At 39.9% G+C, this 19,625-nt stretch overlaps 2 protein-coding genes across 27 annotated transcripts in view; both read right to left on the bottom strand.

Annotated features, from left to right (window-relative positions):
- The window catches only part of NEK10 (NIMA related kinase 10), a 312,063-nt gene extending 299,757 nt beyond the window's left edge, over positions 1 to 12,306 (bottom strand). For 4 of the 10 annotated variants that reach the window (XM_067005868.1, XM_067005869.1, XM_067005872.1 and 1 more), the window contains exons 1-2: positions 12,106 to 12,303; positions 8,862 to 8,964 (exon numbers count right to left, since the gene is read on the bottom strand). The gene's annotated coding sequence lies outside the window, so the exon portion shown is untranslated. Of the gene's footprint in view, positions 1 to 8,532; positions 8,616 to 8,861; positions 8,965 to 12,105 lie in introns of all 10 variants that reach the window. The other 6 variants (XM_067005867.1, XM_067005879.1, XM_067005876.1 and 3 more) reach the window with 4 other exon arrangements.
- A 2,988-nt stretch (positions 12,307 to 15,294) lies between these two features.
- Positions 15,295 to 19,625, bottom strand: part of SLC4A7 (solute carrier family 4 member 7) — a 121,450-nt gene continuing 117,119 nt past the window's right edge. For all 17 annotated transcript variants that reach the window (XM_059075232.2, XM_059075236.2, XM_059075230.2 and 14 more), the window contains one exon: positions 15,295 to 19,441. In XM_059075232.2, coding sequence (XP_058931215.1) covers positions 19,360 to 19,441 — 82 coding nt within the window. In that variant the 3' untranslated portion in view covers positions 15,295 to 19,359. The remainder of the gene's footprint in view (positions 19,442 to 19,625) is intronic.

Below are 19,625 nucleotides of genomic sequence, written 5' to 3'. Positions count from 1 at the left end.
ATCTCCGTAATTTTATTGACCCAGTGTGTGAACAGGATATAATCCTCTAATAGTTTTATCAGTTAAAGATTAGCTTCTACTCTGTGAGCTGGAAGAGTGAAAATAGATAACTCTCTGGAAATGTTTCACTTAATTAAACAGTAAACAAATTCACCAGAATCAGAAGAAATAGGCAATTGCCTTTAGGATAAAAAACAAAATCCTTTCCACTTGATGGCTGTTAAAATGGAAACTGTTCCAAAAAAAAAAACTTCAAGAACTTGGGAATACTATAAAATATTTAATTTAATCCCATCTTTAATTAACAAAAATGGTAACACTATACCAAAGGCTATAATTCAAAACTGGCGGGTGGTAGGGACAGTAGTTCATCTCTTAAGTCATTTCCTAGAAGCAAACAACTTTCTGAGGAAGTGTTCCTCAGAGGGCAACTGAGGGCAAGAGCCGAGCAGGTAGAGTTTGCCTCAGAGCCAGTGTCCAAACCTGAGGGAAGGAGTAGTTGGTAAAGGGCCCTGAGGGAGGTCCTAGCCCCTCAGGTGTAAGGGAGCAGGACCCTATGGGGCCTTCCTGGGGCAGACCCCTCCCCCATCCTCTGCTGTAGCTCCTCTCTGAAGTAGTATCTGATGCACATTTCCTGACTTGTTTTACAGATGCTAAAACCACCATCAAAAGGAAGAAATTAATGAGTTGATGATCGTAAGCACCTACTGGCACCTAAGGATTGATAATGTTAATACCCTGTGACCTCACCATCAACCAACCAGACAATTGTGCATGAGCTAATCATATACCCTGGGACTCCCCTCCCTCACCTGGCCTTTAAAAATGTTTTGCTGAAACACATCAGGGAGTTTAGGCTTTTTGAGCACTAGCTGCCTGGACTCCTTGCTGGCCCCTGCAATAAAGACTGCCCTTTCCTTCACCACAGCTGGGTGTCAGCAGATTGGCTTTACTGTGAGTGGACAAGCAGACCTGAGTTTGGTTCTGTGACACAGGCACTGCTGACTGGGGGCAAAGAGACTCCAGTAGCTTGAGCAGTCCTCCCAGAAAGAGACCCAGGAGCTGGCTGTTAGAAGCAAAAGAACTTTGAAGCCAATACCTGGGGCACACAAACAGTCCTTAGGGATGGGGGCTCTGTGGATGCCCACGTCCCCCAAGGATGAGCATGGGTGATGGGGCCGCAAGGGCCCAGCTGCAGCTGCACACAGAACAGAGTCAAAGGCAGTTCCCTCCTGCTTTGACTCTGACTTCTCTGAGCTCTTCCATTGTCTCCCTCACCCTCAGCCCACTTCAGTTCAGCTCCTTCAGGTCACTCAGCCTCAGCTCAGATGTCGCCTTGTTGCTGAGGACTACTCTGCGACCCATTGACCACCACTTGCTCACACTCACCACTCTACCCTGTTTTATTTCCTTGTGGGGCTCATCAACATCAGGAGAACTCCTAGCCATTCAATGGTCTCCATGCACTTGATAATAAGCCCCATGTGGGCAGGGACTGTGTCTGCTTTATCCCCACACACAGAACAGCAGTGGCACAGGGTAAGCACAGCGTGTGGACTCAAAAAATATTTGTGTCACAATCAGTAAGGAGTGGCTCAGGTATTTTTACCAAAGTTTGTGAATTATTTGCTTTTTAACAATTACTAATTTGGGGATTAGAACCTCCCTTGACCACCCACCACCCCCCGCCCCCAACCAAGCCTGGTGCTCCTCCTCAAAGCCCAGGGAAGCCTGTACTCCCCACAGTGCAAACCTGTGCAAAAAGTATGGCAATTGCCTGACGACCCCATAAGGCAGCACTGGGCCTCCTGTGTTCACCAGACACATGGTAGGCAAATAATAAATATTTACTGAAAAAAAGTTAATGAATGGATGAATAAATAAAAGAATTATTTTTAAAAACCAATGTCATTATTCCTTTAGTTCAAAGATCTTTCATAAAGCTTCCTTATAAATCAAATCAACTGATAAGTATTTGTAATGTTATAATAATATTGAATACACTTAGGAATGATCTAACTTATTCAATCTTTAGGAGGAAAATTGGAGTCCTAAATAAGAAAATATTCATGAACAGTGCTTCTCAAATTATCCATAAAGTTTGTTTTTTTTTTTCCAATCTATTATGGACCAACACTTTTGGTCCATATCGTATCCAGGAAAATAAGCCCATCACTGATCATGTGCTTGGATAGCACAGCAATGTCAAATTGCTGTAAACATTTCTCAATGCTTGCTCTCAATTTTGTATTTCTCCCTCATGGACCAGCAACATACTAGTCTGAAGATTACCTCAATAGCACTGGCCTAGGTACCTGAGGGTTCTCCTTTCAAACAACAATATTGTTTTCACAGTGACCCTAGATGATCCTCTGAGAGTCACTGTCCTACGTGGAGTGCCTGAAAGGACTAACCCAGTCATTGTCAGTTCCAGGACAACCAGGGGAGGGTGAGAGTGGCTGAATGCACTATGTCCTATTTCTCTGGGGGTCTCTGTACAGTTTCATTTGAAAATAAGTTTCCACTGCTAAAAATAAAAATAGAAAACCACTCATTTTCTAACATTTATTTTACAGATGAGATGAGGCCAGAGATTATGATACTTGCTACACAAACACTTGTATTCACTTATATTCATATGGAGATTTTCCTTTGATTCTAAATGGAAAAGGTGAAATTTAGTATTTTTTTCTTAAAACGGAATGGGTATAGAAGTGAAAGATTACATATAAAATACAAGTGCATACTACTTTAAGAACAGAAACATTCAGTATCTTTCCTCTGTACCTGTCAGTCATGGAACCCAAATACTATCTCAGATCAGATAGTCAAATAGTTTGGTGTTTACAGCCCTAGTCAAGTACAGGCATAATCACAGTTCTGAATCATTGTTGAATTTTTAAACCCATTTTTAAAAAGAAACTCTCAAAAGTTATTCATATCTCCTGATGTCACCTGAAATTTGGGTTAATACCAAAAGAAAGTCCCCAGAGACACATACCTCACTCGGTAATTGCAGGGTAAACACGTATGACAGAGAGATTATCCATGCCATGGTAAAATTAATTGATTGTAATTAATCTAAATTGTGTAATATAAACCCACGAACTAAATAACATGGCGAGTGTTTGTGATATGGTTTTCAGATTCTCTGCCCAGAAATTCCTTTTTATACCACAATTGCCTTAGCTGCTCGAGAGATCCTTAAATGGCCTCATCTTTTCTAAAGACAAAACAGAAAAATCATTTGATTCATTTTGGGAAATAGCTTCATATCCCACAGATACATGTTTTTCCTTCTAATCACTTAGGTTGTATCTTTGTAACTATTCCATTTTATTACTACCTTTACTAATGGTTAAAAAAAATAAAACCAGCACTTAGAACATAATAGCAGTAAGAGTTTGGCATGACTAAGGTTAATTACCACTTTGCTATATCAGCTTTATTATTTTTGAAAAGGCACTAAAATGAAGTGTCATTAACCCTACCAAGGAAGTTAGAACTTCTTGTACCAACAACAGGGAGTCCTTCTTTCCTTGGCTGAATGACGGCTAACCTCCATGTTAGATGTCAAGATGCAGTCTGTCTGTGTTCGTTCAGGTAGGTATTAAAAACTTACAGAATTTTCAGCCCCACAAATAGCTGAAAGTGCAAAATGAAAAATCATTACTTCAATTCCTTTACTGTAGACATATTTCCTTAAAATCCCTTTAAAATTTGAAAAAAGTGGTTAAAATAAGATATAATTTTAAATAAGATATAATTCACATAGAGCAACCAGAAATAAGGAAAATGTGTTTAAGTGTATTGGTTAAATGCAACTGGACCCTGGTGTGCTTACAAATACACATACATTCATCCTGGTTCACTCATGAGAACGAGGTAGGTGTTGCATTTTAATACCATCATATGGTGCCAAACAAAGATGCAGTAGCTACAGAACTGCCATTGGCAGAAGTGGCATCAGCCAAGGGCAAGTACTGTCATGGCATTGCTCCCGAGGCAGCAGACTTGACACCTTCCTTATGCACACTTTATTCTTTAAACAACCTTCTATTTTCTAGTTAAACAAACACTTGAGGGTAAAAGAATGAAAAATGATAAGAGTATTCTGACTGTCTCCCACTCATTCCCCTGAATATTTATTGAGCCCCTGCTACAGGTTAGACACTCCCTTAGGAGTTTGCCTTCATCCTCTTCTGGTGAATAGTAACCCAAGGTGGACTGAGAGTGCTGTTCCAAAGTCAACTAGAATATATGACAATAGGCACCATTATCATTTTCCTAGTTTCAAGATGTATTCCCATTTTAACTCATATCTTTTGTGATAAAGGGTAATGCCTGCAGATAGGAATGAATTTCCTGGGGGCCCCCTCAACTGCCACTGCACAATATTTGTGATAGTCTGTGCTCATGCCTTGTGTGGCTGCTCACCCAAGTCTATTCGTGACAAAGGGTAGAATGAACCTAAGACCCATGTATTAAGTAGTGATATTGTAAAGGGGAAAAAAGGTCCAGTCAATGAAAATAAATAAAGTAGCACACCAAATTTCTCTTTATTCATTGACCTCCAAACATAGTAAGATTACACTCAATTCTCTGTTTCTGTGAGACAGAGAAAGGTGACAATCTTTATTCATTCCTTCAAGAAACAATTTTTGATCTCCTCATATATGCCAGGCACTGAGGATACTGCACTGAAGAAGACATGGTAAAAAAAATGCCTTCTCCCCAAAGTTAGCCATCATGGAAATAAGTCATGATAATAAGTGAGTATGGGGCTTCCCTGGTGGCGCAGTGGTTGAGAGTCCGCCTGCCAATGCAGGGGATGCGGGTGCCCCAGTCCGGGAGGATCCCACATGCCGCGCAGCGGCTGGGCCTGTGAGCCATGGCCACTGAGCCTGCGCGTCCGGAGCCTGTGCTCCGCAACAGGAGAGGCCACAACAGTGAGAGGCCCGCGTACCACGAAAAAAAAAAAAAAAGTGAGTATGGATTCAGCTCAATCCCCTAGACCCTCAAAGAGTAAAGAGAACACCAGGTAAACACACTGATGTTCCTAATAATTGGTGGCACTGAATTACTTTTGTTTCATCTAATAACATTTAAGTGCATTTTTAATTTATTGTGTTCTCACTGTGCACAAGACACTACTGGATGCTGCAAAAACATCCATCCATAACTCAGCAAGTGTGGGTAATGAGAAATATGTAGGTTAAACAACATGAAACTGCTGATATTGGGCCTTTTAAAAATAAGAACAATTTCTTATGGTTTGGCCTAATACAAGGGATTAAATAAGAACACTAGAAATGTCAAAAAGCAGAGAAAATTAGTTTCCCAAGGAGATTATAAATTGAATGAATTTAAGGGAGAGACCACTGTGGGCTGAAGAAAGAGCCATGGAAAGGCACATGTGACAGGGCTGTGAAGCGGGTCCAGGAGAATGTGTGGGGCAGGGGAAGAATACTCCGGGCAATGCACAAAGGGAGGGAGGCCAGATCCTGAGAGTGGTTTGGGGAGACAGGGAGCAGATGAGCTGGGCTGGGGCTGATGGTGGCCTCCAAAGCTACGGCCAGCTCATAGAACAGAAGATCCTCAAATAATTTCAATTCAAGAAGAGCCCTTGGGCATGAACCTTGAAAAAATGACCCTTCCTCTTCCTAAGGCCCTTACTCATTAGCTCGCTATTTTTCTATTCAGTACAGTCCCTGTCTGCCCACTTCTCTCCATCCTCACTGAAAATACCCTCGTCCTCATCATTGCCCACCTGAACTACAGGAACCACTTCCTAAATGGACTCCCAACTTCCAGTTTCTCTCTCCTCCCAACAACAAGAAGTCTGTTCTCCACACAGCATCAAAAGCACCCTTTTTATGGTACAAATCTGACCAATTGAGCCTTCATGGGCTTTCCATTTCTCTCGGCATAAAAACAAATGTGAGGAGGACTTGAGGTGTCCTGTGAGATGAGGCCTCTGCCCCCAACAGCTCCACTCAGACCTGGGCCATGTGTCCCTGCCCCAGGCCTGCTTTTCCTGCACTCCTGAGACATTTATTCCTAGACTCAAGGTCCAGATTAGTGCAGAAAGTCCTGGAAGGCTCATCCATCTCAACTCAAGTATTCATTCTTTAAGGAAATTTTCACTGACCTCCCTGCCTTGAAGCTCTTAATAAAGGGGCAGATTCAGGCAATAATTCAATAACTATGCATATGTCTCCTCTAGCTTACTATAAACTAGTCAGGGATGTGGATGACAGACAGTTTGCTCATCCCCAACATCCAGCACAGCATTGCTAGTTTATAACAAAAGAAGTATTCAATAAATGATTGCTGAATGAATGAATGAATGAATGAATAAACAAATACCAAGAGAAATGTGATTGGGAAGCTCCAGCTATAAATGGAGGATCATTGTCTATAGATGGAGAACAAAAGATTATGAAAATAAACTATCATCAAATGATACATTTGCCCCAGCTGACCAGTATCTAGTTATTACAGAATGTTGGTTTGACAAAAATCTCTTTATAAACACAGGGAAGCCACACGGTAAATAAGATATTTGTGTTAAGTATGGGCTACCTCAAGTATACACGACAGGACAATAACATTTCCTACAGGAATGAGTATTCACACTTATGTCAAGTGTAGCACACATACACACGCACATTATATGGATGCTGTGGTCTTCACTGATGAGAGCTAACAGGCTTGGGACTGTGAAGTCTTCCTATTACACAGCTGGGATGCAGGTGAAAGGAGTAGCAGTGATGGAGGAGACCTGGTTTCTACCTGCCTGCTGAGTGACCTCAGAAAGTCCCTGGGCCTCTCTGATTATTAGTTTCCTCATTTACCAAAAAATAGACATAATTATATCCCCATTATAAGATGGTAGTTGGAACTAAATAAAATTAAGTGAAACTCCTTTAAAGCTGTCCAGGGGAATTCCCTGGTGGTCCAGTGGTTAGGACTCTGCCCTTCCACTGCCGTGGGCCCAGGTTTGATCCCTGGTCGGGGAACTAAGATTCCCACATGCCATGTGGTGTGGCACAAACAAAACAAAAAACTGTCCGTAGCTAGTTAAGTTGTTATTATGACACCTGTTGTAAACACTATCATTGGTAATATTACTATTACTTCAGCTTGAAGAGCTTGTCATGCTTATTTTAAGTCATTTGCTTATATTCACTGACTTTGGTTCACTGATGACAAATACTAGACATAAAATGAAAAGAAAGTTTTATTTTTAATGTCACAGTCTTCATTTTAATTTGTTACACCTGATGTTATTTCAGGTTTACAATTATAAGCACTTTCATGTATTTGTTTAATCCTTAAACAACCCTAGGAGATGGTTGTGTTGTATCTCCAACTCACAGATGAAGGAACTGATGGTGCTGAGCTTCAGTAACTTGGCTAAGATCTCATATCTGGTAACAGTAACAACAATAATAAAAGCAAATGTTTACATTGGACTTACCCTGTGCCAGCACCATTCTAATTGCTTCCATACGTTAACTAATATAATTCTCCTAACAAAGCTATAAGGCAACTACCTTTACTGTCCCCATTTCACAGATGACAGAACTGAGGCCCATAGAGGTTAAGTAATTTGTCCAAGTCACAGAGCTTTAAACATCTGGTGGCAGACAGCAGGAATTTAAAGCTAGGCAGGGCCTTCCCTGTTAATTGAATGCTATACTAACTTTCACTTATTGGTGGCCTTTATCCAGCTCTCTATCTGCCTAAGTGAATTTTCTAGGTAAATGTTTATCACCTTAATAATCAAATATTACTTCAGACATACTTTTCTCAAATTAATTAACAATTCCCTGTCATTTATGCAAAATACACTATATACTGGGTAACTTTTTCCGGATGGCCCAGGATCAATGTTATGGCTGCTGTGCTTTATCCATTCTGCTTCTTGTTTTTATTTCAGTTTTTGTAGGAGGGTTTTTTAGTCTCTCTTCTAGATATGTGCCATTTGATTGTGATTTTTTTCACTTTGACTCTCTTGAGGGTTGTGAAGCTAGACTCCCTGTCAACTATAACTATTCCTAATACAAGACTGAATAAGCTCTGAGTTGAGCCACCCTCATGGACGTGAGTGCATGACCTTTATTATGACTGTTGCAGATTTCAGCTGAGATGAAGGGAAGTTTGACTTCCAGATATGAATTAGCAATCATTTTACCAAACGAAAAACCATCTATTTTATTCAGTGCTCATTTTCATGTTTTCTTTTAATCACACATGTCAGGTGGATATATGAGTACACATAGAGTTCACTTTCCTGTGGAAGACCAAGTCTCAAAAATGTAAGACTCGTTTCCAAATCCAAGCCACATAACCTGTTCCCAAGGTGACACTTTCTATCCACCCCCCATCCTGCTTTATTGTTATCTCTTAACTTATTTCTCTCCCTCAGGTAAAACATAATAGAAACAGCTAACATGTACCTAGCACTTCCTATGTACCTACCATCATTCTAGGAAATTTGTCTCTACTGATTCATGTAATACTCACAACAACTCCACTGTACATGTAAGGAAATTGAAGTGCCGAGATGAAGCAACTTGGCAGACGCCCTGTGTCCAGCAGTGGCAGAGCTGGAATTTGAACACATGCACCTAGCATGAGAGTCTGAATTCTATGGACTCTGGGCTACCTACCACCCCTGGGATCCTGGGCTCTGAGGGGACAGGGACTTGGTTATGCTCCCTTCTGGATGCCCAGTAAACTTCTACATCCTCTCCACCTCTCCAAGGGCTCCACTCAGTCCACTCTGACTCTGACCTCAAAGTCTGACCGGCTGAGACAGGCAGAGTGACATTCCAGGCCCTTCTTTCACTTACTTGAGACTTTACTGGTTACACTTTCTTCTGCCTCGCCTTTATCTGGCAGAGCATCCTGGATCCATCAGACAGTCAATAAGTTGTCACTGAATGAGTCTCTTACCTGTATCAGAACAAAGTTTGTGATCAAGTGGTACAGTGTCACTGGGTAGCAGGATGATGTCCTAGAAATTGTACTTGACTGAATTAAAAGATTGATTTTTACCTTTTGTGAGTTGACCATAGAAATTTCACAACTCCAACCTTCAGTGTTTCTTTTACTTCTTTTTTAAGACTATTTTTTAGGGCAGTTTTAAGTTTACAACAAATTTGAGAGGAAGGTACAGAGATTTCCCATATACCCCTTACCCCTACACTTGCAGAGCCTCCCTCATTATCAAAATTACTTACCAGAATGGTACATTTATTACCAAGAATGAACCTACAGGAGCCTCCTTGATGGCGCAGTGGTTGAGAATCTGCCTGCCAATGCAGGGGACACGGGTTTGCGCCCTGGTCTGGGAAGATCCCACATGCCGCGGAGCAACTAGGCCCGTGAGCCACAACTACTGAGCCTGCGCGTCTAGAGCCTGTGCTCCTCAACAACAAAGGCCGCGACAGTGAGAGGCCCGCGCACCGTGATGGAGAGTGGCCCCCGCTCGCTGTAACTAGAGAGAGCCCTCACACAGAAACAAAGACCCAACACAGCCAAAAATAAATAAATAGATAGATAAATAAAAGAATGAACCTACTTTAAAAAAAATTAATTTATCCATTTATTTATTTATTTTTGGCTGTGTTGGGTCCTCGCTGCTGTGCGGGCTTTCTCTAGTTGTGGAGAGCGGGGGCACTCTTCATTGGAGTGTACGGGCTTCTCATTGCGGTGGCCTCTCCCGTTGCAGAGCATGGGCTCTGGGCATGCGGGCTTCAGTAGTTGTGGCACACGGGCTCAGCAGCTGTGGCTCGCGGGCTCTAGAGTGCAGTCTCAGTAATTGTGGCGCATGGGCCTGGCTGTTCCGAGGAATGTGGGATCCTCACGGACCAGGGCCCAAACACGCATCCCCTGCATTGGCAGGCGGACTCCCAACCACCGCACCACCAGGGAAGCCCCATGAACCTACATTGACACATCATAATCACCCAATGTCCATAGGTTACCTTAGGGTTCACTCTTGGTGTTGTACATTCTGTAGGTTTGGACAAACATATAATGACATGTATCCATCATTATAGTGTCACACAGAGTATTTTCACTGTCCTAAAAATCCTTGGGCTCTGCCTATTCATTTCTCCCCCACCCTCCGCTAACCCCTGACAACCACTGATCTTTTCACTGTCTCCAAAGTTTTACTCTTTCCAGAATGTCATGTAGTTGGAATCATACAGTATATAGCTTTTCCAGACTGGCTTCTTTTCTTAGTAATATGCACTTAAGGTTCCCCCATGTCTTTTCATGGCTTGATAGTTAATTTCTCTTCAGCAATTCCATTGTCTGGATGTACCACAGCTAATTTATCCATTCACCCACTGAAGGACATCTCGGTTGTTTGCAGGTATTGGCAATTGTGAATAAAGCTGCTGCAAACATCCATGTGAATGTTTCTATTTTTTAGACATGTGAAAATTTATTAAGTATAACGCACTGTGCATTTGATATGGATTATACACATTTAGTCTTTAAAATAATCCTATGAGGTGGGGGTTATTATTAGCCCATTGTACAGATAACGAAGCCACAGATAAGTGGCCACAGAGCTAAAATGTTGGAGCCAGGATTCAAACCCACGCATGTCTGACCCAAAGCTTATCTCTTGCAAACTGCACTGTACTCTCGCTCTTTCCCATCTTAAACTTATGCCGTATAACAACAGCTACCATTAAAATGATTATGGCATGAAATATAGACTGTGAATTGAAATAGTTTCCAAACCAAGGATCTTGAAATTAAAGTAAAACCTGGAGATTCAACATTCATCTTTTATAAGTGAAAGCCTTACTGGATGCTATGAAAAACAGTAACTTCTTGTTTTAAAGAATCATTCATTTATCCAGTATTTGTTCAGCCCCTGCTACTTGCAGGGTGCTATGATAGGCACAACAAATGGTGAGGAAGACAAACCTGGCCTCTGCGTTCAAAGAGAGAGTCTAGAGGAGGAAGCAGAAAAGCAATTAGGCAACATGCAGAGAATGACTGGTGAGTGAGAGTAGGGTTGGGGAAGGTGCAAAAGTGGAGTCCATTGAAGGCAGTGTGAGCAACAGGTGACATCAGCACACACAGGGGAGAATGTGGCATGTTCTGGGAACAAAGATGGAACTGCTGATGGAAGGCCTAACTAAGAAGTGTGGATGAGGATGACAGGGAGTCTTGGCAGGAAGTAAAATGCCCTTATATGTTTTTTTTTCAGAAAGATCAGTCTAACAATAGTCAGAAAAATGGATTAGATGGGGCCAAACTGCCATCAGGGAAGGTGGATGGGTGTTGAATTTAACCAAGAAACTGGTGGAAATTCTAACGTAGTGAGAAGGGATTTAGTGAGGTGGGAATTGATTTGACAGCTATTAAGAAGGTATAGTCTTGATAACCGGTGGAAATGCAGAAGAGTCAGTAAGTGTCAAAGATATTGTCCAGATGTGGTTTTTGTATCTTGGTGCCCAAGACAGGGAATCCAAGGGCGAGGCACTCTGTGGGAATGGGGAAGATGGTGTTTAGGGTTGCGCACGTGTGGAGTTAACTCGCAGTTGGGTTTTGGGGTCTGGTGCTTAGTGGAGCAGCCTAGGCTGGAGGTGGAGGTTTTCAAGTAATCAGCTGACATGTGGTGCCTGAAGGCATGGAACTGAACAGGCTCACTCACGTTGAGCAGAGAAGCAGAGGGACTGTCAGAGCAGCATCATAACATAAGGGGAAGGCAGAGAAGCGACGCGCATAAAGGGTTTTATGAAGAAGCCTCCGGAGTGTAGGAGCAGATTGGAAGAGACACACTCAGGCTTCCTGTAACAAGAATAAGTCCTTATGGAACTGAAAGGACCATCACACAAGGTTGATGGCACTTTCCCACCATCCATCCGCCAACACCAACCCATTTGCTATGAGACAGGCTCACAGTGACTCCCGCACGCCCGACAGCCCGCACTCTGCACTGCCTCCTGCCGAACGGAGCTCACTCCGAGGCCTCGGACTGCTCCACAAGCACCTGCGGACATCTCCCTGGAGACCCTGCCTGAAACTGCGCGCCGGCAGAGGAACGTCCGCTCCGGTCCCACTCACCGCGCCCAAGGGAGGGCCCCTCCTTCAGGCCAAGCTCGAAATCGACCTTCTCATCGTCTCTGCTACTGTCACGCTGCTCTGGATGGGGGCCCCGTCCTCTTCTCCCCTAGCCCGCGCCTGGTCCCCTTGCCCTCAGGGGCACAGCTGCCAGCAGCACCGTTGGTGCGTCAATCCAATCCTCCATCCGGCCACGAAACCGGCGCGTCCTCAGCCAATGCCTACACCTCTTCTTCCACCGGCAGGGCGCCCCAGCCAATCAGGGGTAGCCGTGCTGCGGCCCGCCGAACACCGTGGCGACGGGGAAGCCGGCCTCGGTTTCCGGTAGCAACCGGAGACGCGCAGGGCCAGGCCGCAGCGCGGGTGGGGCTTGAGGGCCTCGCGGCGGCAGCCGCCTCACCCCGACCTCGAGCTGCCTGCCAGCCAGGGTTTCCTAAACGCTGTCGGTTTTTCTGGACTCGGTGTGCCAACCTTCAGCATTTGAAATAAAATGGGTAGGAGAGAGAGCAGCTTCATTTTAGGGTGTTTAATGTCAAGAATTGCTATGGACTAAAAATCAGTTATCTTCCAAAGCAGATATTTAGTTTGAAAAGGATCAACGGTACCTGCTGAATAGCTTTCGTGTAATGTGGAGACAGTTTCAGCGACTCCGGCGTGAAAGTACGAGTGAGCTGTGTGGGACACCTGTCACTAGTTCGTTTTGTGGCGCTGGGCAAGGCTCTTCACCATTTGTGAAAGTCTGAAGCTTCTTTTTATTGAAAAAATTTTATTAAAGATTTTTTAAAAAATACTCAACTTTACATTATGAAGCTTCAAAAAATGAAAAATATTGAGCGCTTATTTTGTGCCAGGGACTTGTTCCAAACTCTTTCCTCGTTATTACACCTAACTCTTCACATCACCTGCTTATTTTTTATTTATTTTATATTTGGCTGCATTGGGTCTTCGTTGCTGTATCGGGCTTTCTCTAGTTGCAGCGAGCGGGGTCTACTCTTCGTTGTAGTGCACGGGCTTCTTATTGTGGTGGCTTCTCTTGTTGGCAGAGCACGGGCTCTAGGCATGAGGGCTTCAGTAGTTGAGGCACACAGGCTCAGTCGTTGTGGCTCGCGGGCTTAGTTGCTCTGCAGCAGGTGGGATCTTCCTGGACCAGGGCTCAAACCCGTGTCCCCTGCATTGGCAGGTGGAGTCTTATCCACTGTGCCACCAAGGAAGCCCCCATCTGGTTACTTTTCATCCTAGTTTAGAGTTGTAACATGGAGGCCCAAAAGGGCAGAGCTGGTTCCTGCCAACAGTGCAAGAGGGTTCCCTTGCACTGGTGGAGGCAGGGGAGAACCTAGAATTTCAATCCAGAGCCCAGTCTTAACCACCATGCTGTCTGTCCCCTGGACAATTTAATCTAGGACCTAATCAATCTCATCTTAATGTTGCTCCAAGTGCCCACAGGAATGTCAATTAGTGTGGTGATTCAATCTCCCAAAACCTGATTTAAAATGAATACAGTGAATGCTTCCCTGATGTTTCTCTTTGAATAATAATGAAAAGTAGGCCTAATGGAATAACAACCCTTAGGTGTGAGTACTTGAAAATACACATTTAAAACTAAAACAGTAAGGTACCATTTTGGAAATACAGAAAGGTGAGATGAAAGTCAAACTCAGGTGAATGGAGCAGAACTAATTATACTTCAGAGAACATAAAACCCTCAGAAATGTTACCAATCAAAACACAAAAAGTTGAGAGGGGAAGGCAAACTGATGCTGAGTAGAAAAAGTATTCTCTACAGACATCTGAAATATTATGCAGGAGACAAAATTACTCTGAACTTTTCTTCATCAGAATATTGAATGTGCTTCCCACCTTTCTTCTTCTCTCTTAAAACCTTAAACCAATGTTTTGGCTTTCCCTGAATGTAACTGAAAGTTGCAGAGATGATTATGAGGCATGGGAGACACGGGGCTGCAGGAGAGGAGCACCACACCCACCCAGGGCCCACACTGTACTCTGTAATGTGAGAAATATACACGACCCCAGAGGGGTCACGCCTGCATTAAGCTCATGGCTGATGTGGTAGGGTCTAAATCTGTAAGACCTAACATCCCCTTCTGGTGTTTTTGAATACCCCTTTTACTATCCTGAGGTGAATCCACAGATAATGTAAATTACATACTTGAGAAGTAAAAGAGTGTAACGTGGTAACTATAACATAAGGAACGAATAAAATTAACTTAAATAGGTATTAAAATAAATATTCAGAATCAACAAGAAGAAAAATGTAATTCCCCAAATTTCTAAAATAACCCTAGGCCACTGGTCTAGGACGGAAAACAAAAAGAGGGCATTTTAAACACAGAAACACTCTTGAGTGGAGGCAGGAGAATGATCTTACAGAACACAGCACTCACAGAGCACAATTTGAAGAAAATGCAGAACTTAAATTGAGCTTTGCAAGAATAGCAGAGAAACAGAAAGGAAGGTTTTCCAAACAATAGGAATGTTTTCATTAAAAGCATAAAGGTAGTGAGATAAAGGTCACAGAACTGATACTGGAGAGATCCGATATACCTTAAGGAGCAAGATCAAACAAAAACTAGTGAGAAACTCGCTATTTCCCTTCTTCTCCCCGTCCCCAACCCCCACAAAAATCTCAAAGTTCTGTTGATGGGAATAATAAATTGACAAATTCATTGTGAGATATCAGAAACTTTACAGTGCAGAAAACACAGGAGGAAATTGTTACATACGTGCCTAATGGAAAACAAACCAAGGCCTGTCATTAGCTATTACTAAAAAACTTTCATAATGAAATTAGCCATTAAAAACAAAAAAGCCTTGAGTCTATGAAAGTTCAGTATTAACATGCTCATTACATATCGTGTAATGTGATGTGTGTTTATTACATATCCCATTGCAAAATTCTAAACAGATGTGTTTTAAAATAGGGAAAATAATGGACCAGCCTATCTTAAAGGGCTTTAATTTCAGTATTTCTTAACTATCAAAAAATCATTATGAAAAACACACTATTTTGTTTCATCTTCTTTTCTCACTGTTTCCTCTTTTCTGTCTTCTGCTTAGGAAAATTAGGAGGCAGGAAATAGAAATCACTTATTTTTCTCCATCCCCATCAGTTCTCATGCAAAAGACATGCAGCTCTTCTAGTATCAAAATAAAGACAATATTCAACAACTGATTCAGTAGACTTTTATTGATCTTTCAACTTCAATAACATCTCCAAAAATAGTTTTCTTCTAATATTATGAAACAGATTTGAAAAGCAGGATTATTCACATTATAGACTTGGTAGATACTTGTACTTCATATAGATGAAAAATATCACTTCTACATTTTAAATGTTTACTTTGGATTTTATTATAAAAGAAAATATTATCATTGTATAATTATAAAAGTCATAAAAATTAGAACTGTACTGTTATTATACCAAGCTATCAAATACTGTATAAATGAACAATAAAATTCAATTTCTATTTATTTAAATGTAGTAAACATTGGAAGAGAACCCCCCTACAAAAAAAAAACAACTCAATATGAAAGTAACAAAAGAAAAGCCACAACACAAGAATCAATCAACACTCAAAAATCTGATTAAAAAAACAACTGTTAACAATTACTCTAAGTCAACTGTAGAAGTCAATATATGCTAATTAAATTTTTAAAAATGATCTTTAGATGATTCCATTTCCAACTATGTTTTCCTATTATTGACACTCACATTACTTTTTGAAAAGTTAGAAAAGAACCAACTTTACATTAAAATTGCCAAATTTTGAAGTATGAACACTATTTTAAATTTTGGATGTCCTTAAACACCTTAAGTTTACTTTCTAAAAAAATAAATAATTGTTGGACTAAACCAAAAGACAGTTCACATAGTTCTACTGCATATGATAACAATGATGTGATCTACATAAATAAATTTAAAACATTAAATTATTTAATTTAAACATTTTTGAATTACAATGTTATATTAATGGCTTACACATCCAAAATCTGAGCACTTTAAAACAGGATTCACATGTTACACTGTTGAGCACATTTACAGAACTGATATACATGATACAATCCTTTAAAAAGAGCAAGCTCTGGTGTCATACCTCTGTTTCGGAGACCATTTTCCTTTTTACAGAACTTTGAACCTGCTTTTGCAAAAGGTAAGAGTTATAAAGCTATTATATATATACATAAACTTTAGGTATATGGAAGAAACATTTATTTTAGATGGAGAAAACGAAAGTAATTTTGAGTGGTAAAGCAATCTGCTTTATAAATACATGCGTTAGCACATAAAAAATTCTGTCCTACACATTTTATATGCTTGGCAAATATGAACAATGATATGCCACAGCTTTTTTAAACGACTTGAGAGATTTATGATTGACAACTTCACACAAGCACACTCACATATACAACACCCATTAGAAAGATCGTGTGCCTCACTTCGTATATCTAATATCATTAGAGAATATATAGCATCATCCTTTTATCATAAGGAAGTTATTAGTTCACTGTTTCTCAAAAGCGTCAATTTTAGAGTGAAATAGCATTCAAGTGAAAGTCAATTTCAGATGGTCAACATGAGGATGTATTACAGTCCTTGTAAACAGATGTCTATAAATAAACAAAATAGGTGGAGGAAAGAATATCCTGAGGTGGCCCTATGGCCAGGGTACTCAGTAGCACTGAGCTCCATCCTGGAAACCAAGGCATCTGAAAAAGTGCAGGGCTGTTTTTATGAATTTATTTTATACATGGAATATGCACAGGTTTAATTCTCTTTCACCTTGAGGTAAATCAGTACATAGCAATTACTATTGCTCATCTATACCTGTTTAAGGCAACATTTAAAAAGCAATATATGTAGTAAATTACATTTTCACTGTCTTTCAAAGAATGCTATCCATGGTTGTTATTTTTCAAAAATAGTGGAAAAATATCATAACCACATAAAACAAGCTATTACTTAAACATGAGTTACCTTTGCTTTTCAATGGAGTAGTCAATCAGATCATTTTGTAAGTAGTCAAAAGAAAGCAGAAACTATTAACAATTAGAAACATAGTAAAAACACTGAGTGCAAAGCATTTTGCACGTCATGGTTTTTCTGGCACTGGACAACTAGTATTCATAAATAAAATCACATAAACACTATGATCCCAGGTAGATTTCAGTTCAAATTTTAAAATTATTTCCCATAAAAAAAGCACATTTGTTAACCCTGTGACATCCAGACACTAGGGAATGGTGTAAGGAAATCCTCTTGTTCAGGTTCATCTGGGGAGATTACAAAATCATAGCAGCAAATACTGGGGTCTTTGGAAATGATTCTGCTGCTATGAATAAAAAGGAATCACTTCAATGGAAGCTCGTAAACAGTAACAAGCACCGTGGGTAATACTCTCTCATCAAGTGCTGACAGCATCTCTCTTCTGTAGGCAGTACCAAATGGTGCCAGCTACATTTTCTAAAGAAAATCAGCTACATTTCCAACCTCCCATATGAGGCAGAAGTTGAATCCATTATTTTAACTGGAATCGGATCACATGGTCTTAGATGTGGAAATTTTATTAGTTAAGTAGTTTAGAATGGATTGCTAGAATTGCTAAAATGTCAGCTTTTGGCATAGCTCATGATCTTCTATAAGATCAATTCTTCATACTTTTGTACTTTAATTAAAAATGATTAAAGGAAGCATCGGAATTTCATTAAAATTTTCATCCTAACATTCATGTTATTATTTTCGATATTTCAGTGGCTTCTCAATACTCATTTGGTTTTTAGAAATCATCCTCTTGCCAAATCAGTTTAACAACCCCATTCATCCAGTCCTACAGGCTTAACAAGAACAGCATTTATTTATTTTATATGGAGGTAAAAGTATATAAAAGATGACTAAAAAGATTTGCTAGAGTTAAAAAGACAGCTCAGAAAGCAAAATCTAAATAAAACATACAAACACAAACTAGGAAGAATGTCATCAATCTGAGCTATACATAATAGGTCTAAATTTCTTTTAAAGTACAAATATGGCAGTGCTTTATATCAAAGATGTAAAATCTATCAACTGCTCTCAGATAATAAACCATAAATGCAAGTGAGCACCAACTATTTACATTAACAATTTACTCTATATTTGTTACCTTTTCAAATGTTTATATAATATTTAAACATCATATCAATTAAAATAAATAAAATATTTAAAAATGTAATCTATTAAATATTAACTATAAAACAGAAAGAACAACGTAAACAGAAAATGAAAGGTAATTCATAATAAAGTAATACTGATCATAAACCCACTTAAGAGAATTCTGACTCCTGATTATCTAATCATACTACTTATAATAGAAAAATAATCAAGAACTTGAACCTGATACAAACTAAACCACATTTTAAGTAAAGGACAGCAAAGGCAGAGAATAGAGTGGGCATTTGGGGCTCTAATAGAGTACTAGGATTCAGAAAAAAATTTCTACAAAGGCAACAAAATTTAACTATCGTAAATTGGTATTTTATAGCTTTAAAAATTCATAAACTAATGAGTGGTATGGGAGTTAAATTATAAAATCACCTGCAATTATACTTGTCTATTAGAATGGAGACCTAGATGTGGAGGTTTTAAAGTTTAAAATAAATTTCAAAAACATAAAGGTCAAAATTATAGTTCTTATCTAGAAAGTTTCCACTGTTCTACCTCTATAGCAAAAAAGTTCCCATCACCTGTGAAACATGATGGACATGCATGTAATGCAACACACACACAGCAGCCAGGATACGGCCTCATCTGTTCTGCAGCACTGGCAGAGACGCCCTGTTCTACCCACAAAGCACTAGCAGAAAGGAAATAATATGGGAACATTTCTAGCAACTCAATGAAAAAATTTAAATACGTATCTCTTAAGGTTGGTACGGACTGCCACTGATGAACAAATAGATTTAAAGAAAAGCAGACTGAATGCATTTCCCCACATTTTTCTATTGTAGAACAGAAAAAAATTTTCCAACAGAAAAATAAATATTTGAGTAGTAAGAATCATGTACCTCACTTCTAAGAGACCATTTCATTATATACACAGTCTCCATGGTGCTCCTAACAAACTTCAGACACTACTTCAAAAAACCCTGTAGTCATGCATAAATGGCATGACATACAATATTGTTATATATAGTGACATGGAATATTATATATACATACACATATATATGTATATATATTTATAAATAATTCCTCTTGGTTCAATTCTATAATGAAGTTTCAGCATCCATGTATTTCTTTGTTGGTTCATCTTCAAAACTTATTTTCACACTTACAGGTTTTTCAGGGCTATTTAAAACAAATGAGAATAAATAATTTTGAAATGGTTAAATATTACATTCAAACATGGCCAACAGTAAATATCCATAACAGCCTTTTGAGATAACTATTAATACCATAAACATACAACTTGCTATTACTATCTTACTGCTTTCTTTTCATATCAGTAAACTTAACTGGAAAGGCAAATATT

Source organism: Kogia breviceps, chromosome 10, assembly GCF_026419965.1.
Source record: "Kogia breviceps isolate mKogBre1 chromosome 10, mKogBre1 haplotype 1, whole genome shotgun sequence".
NCBI lineage: Eukaryota > Metazoa > Chordata > Mammalia > Artiodactyla > Physeteridae > Kogia > Kogia breviceps.
The sequence above is the reverse complement of the archived record's forward strand: the minus strand, read 5'-3'. Positions and strand labels throughout refer to the sequence as shown.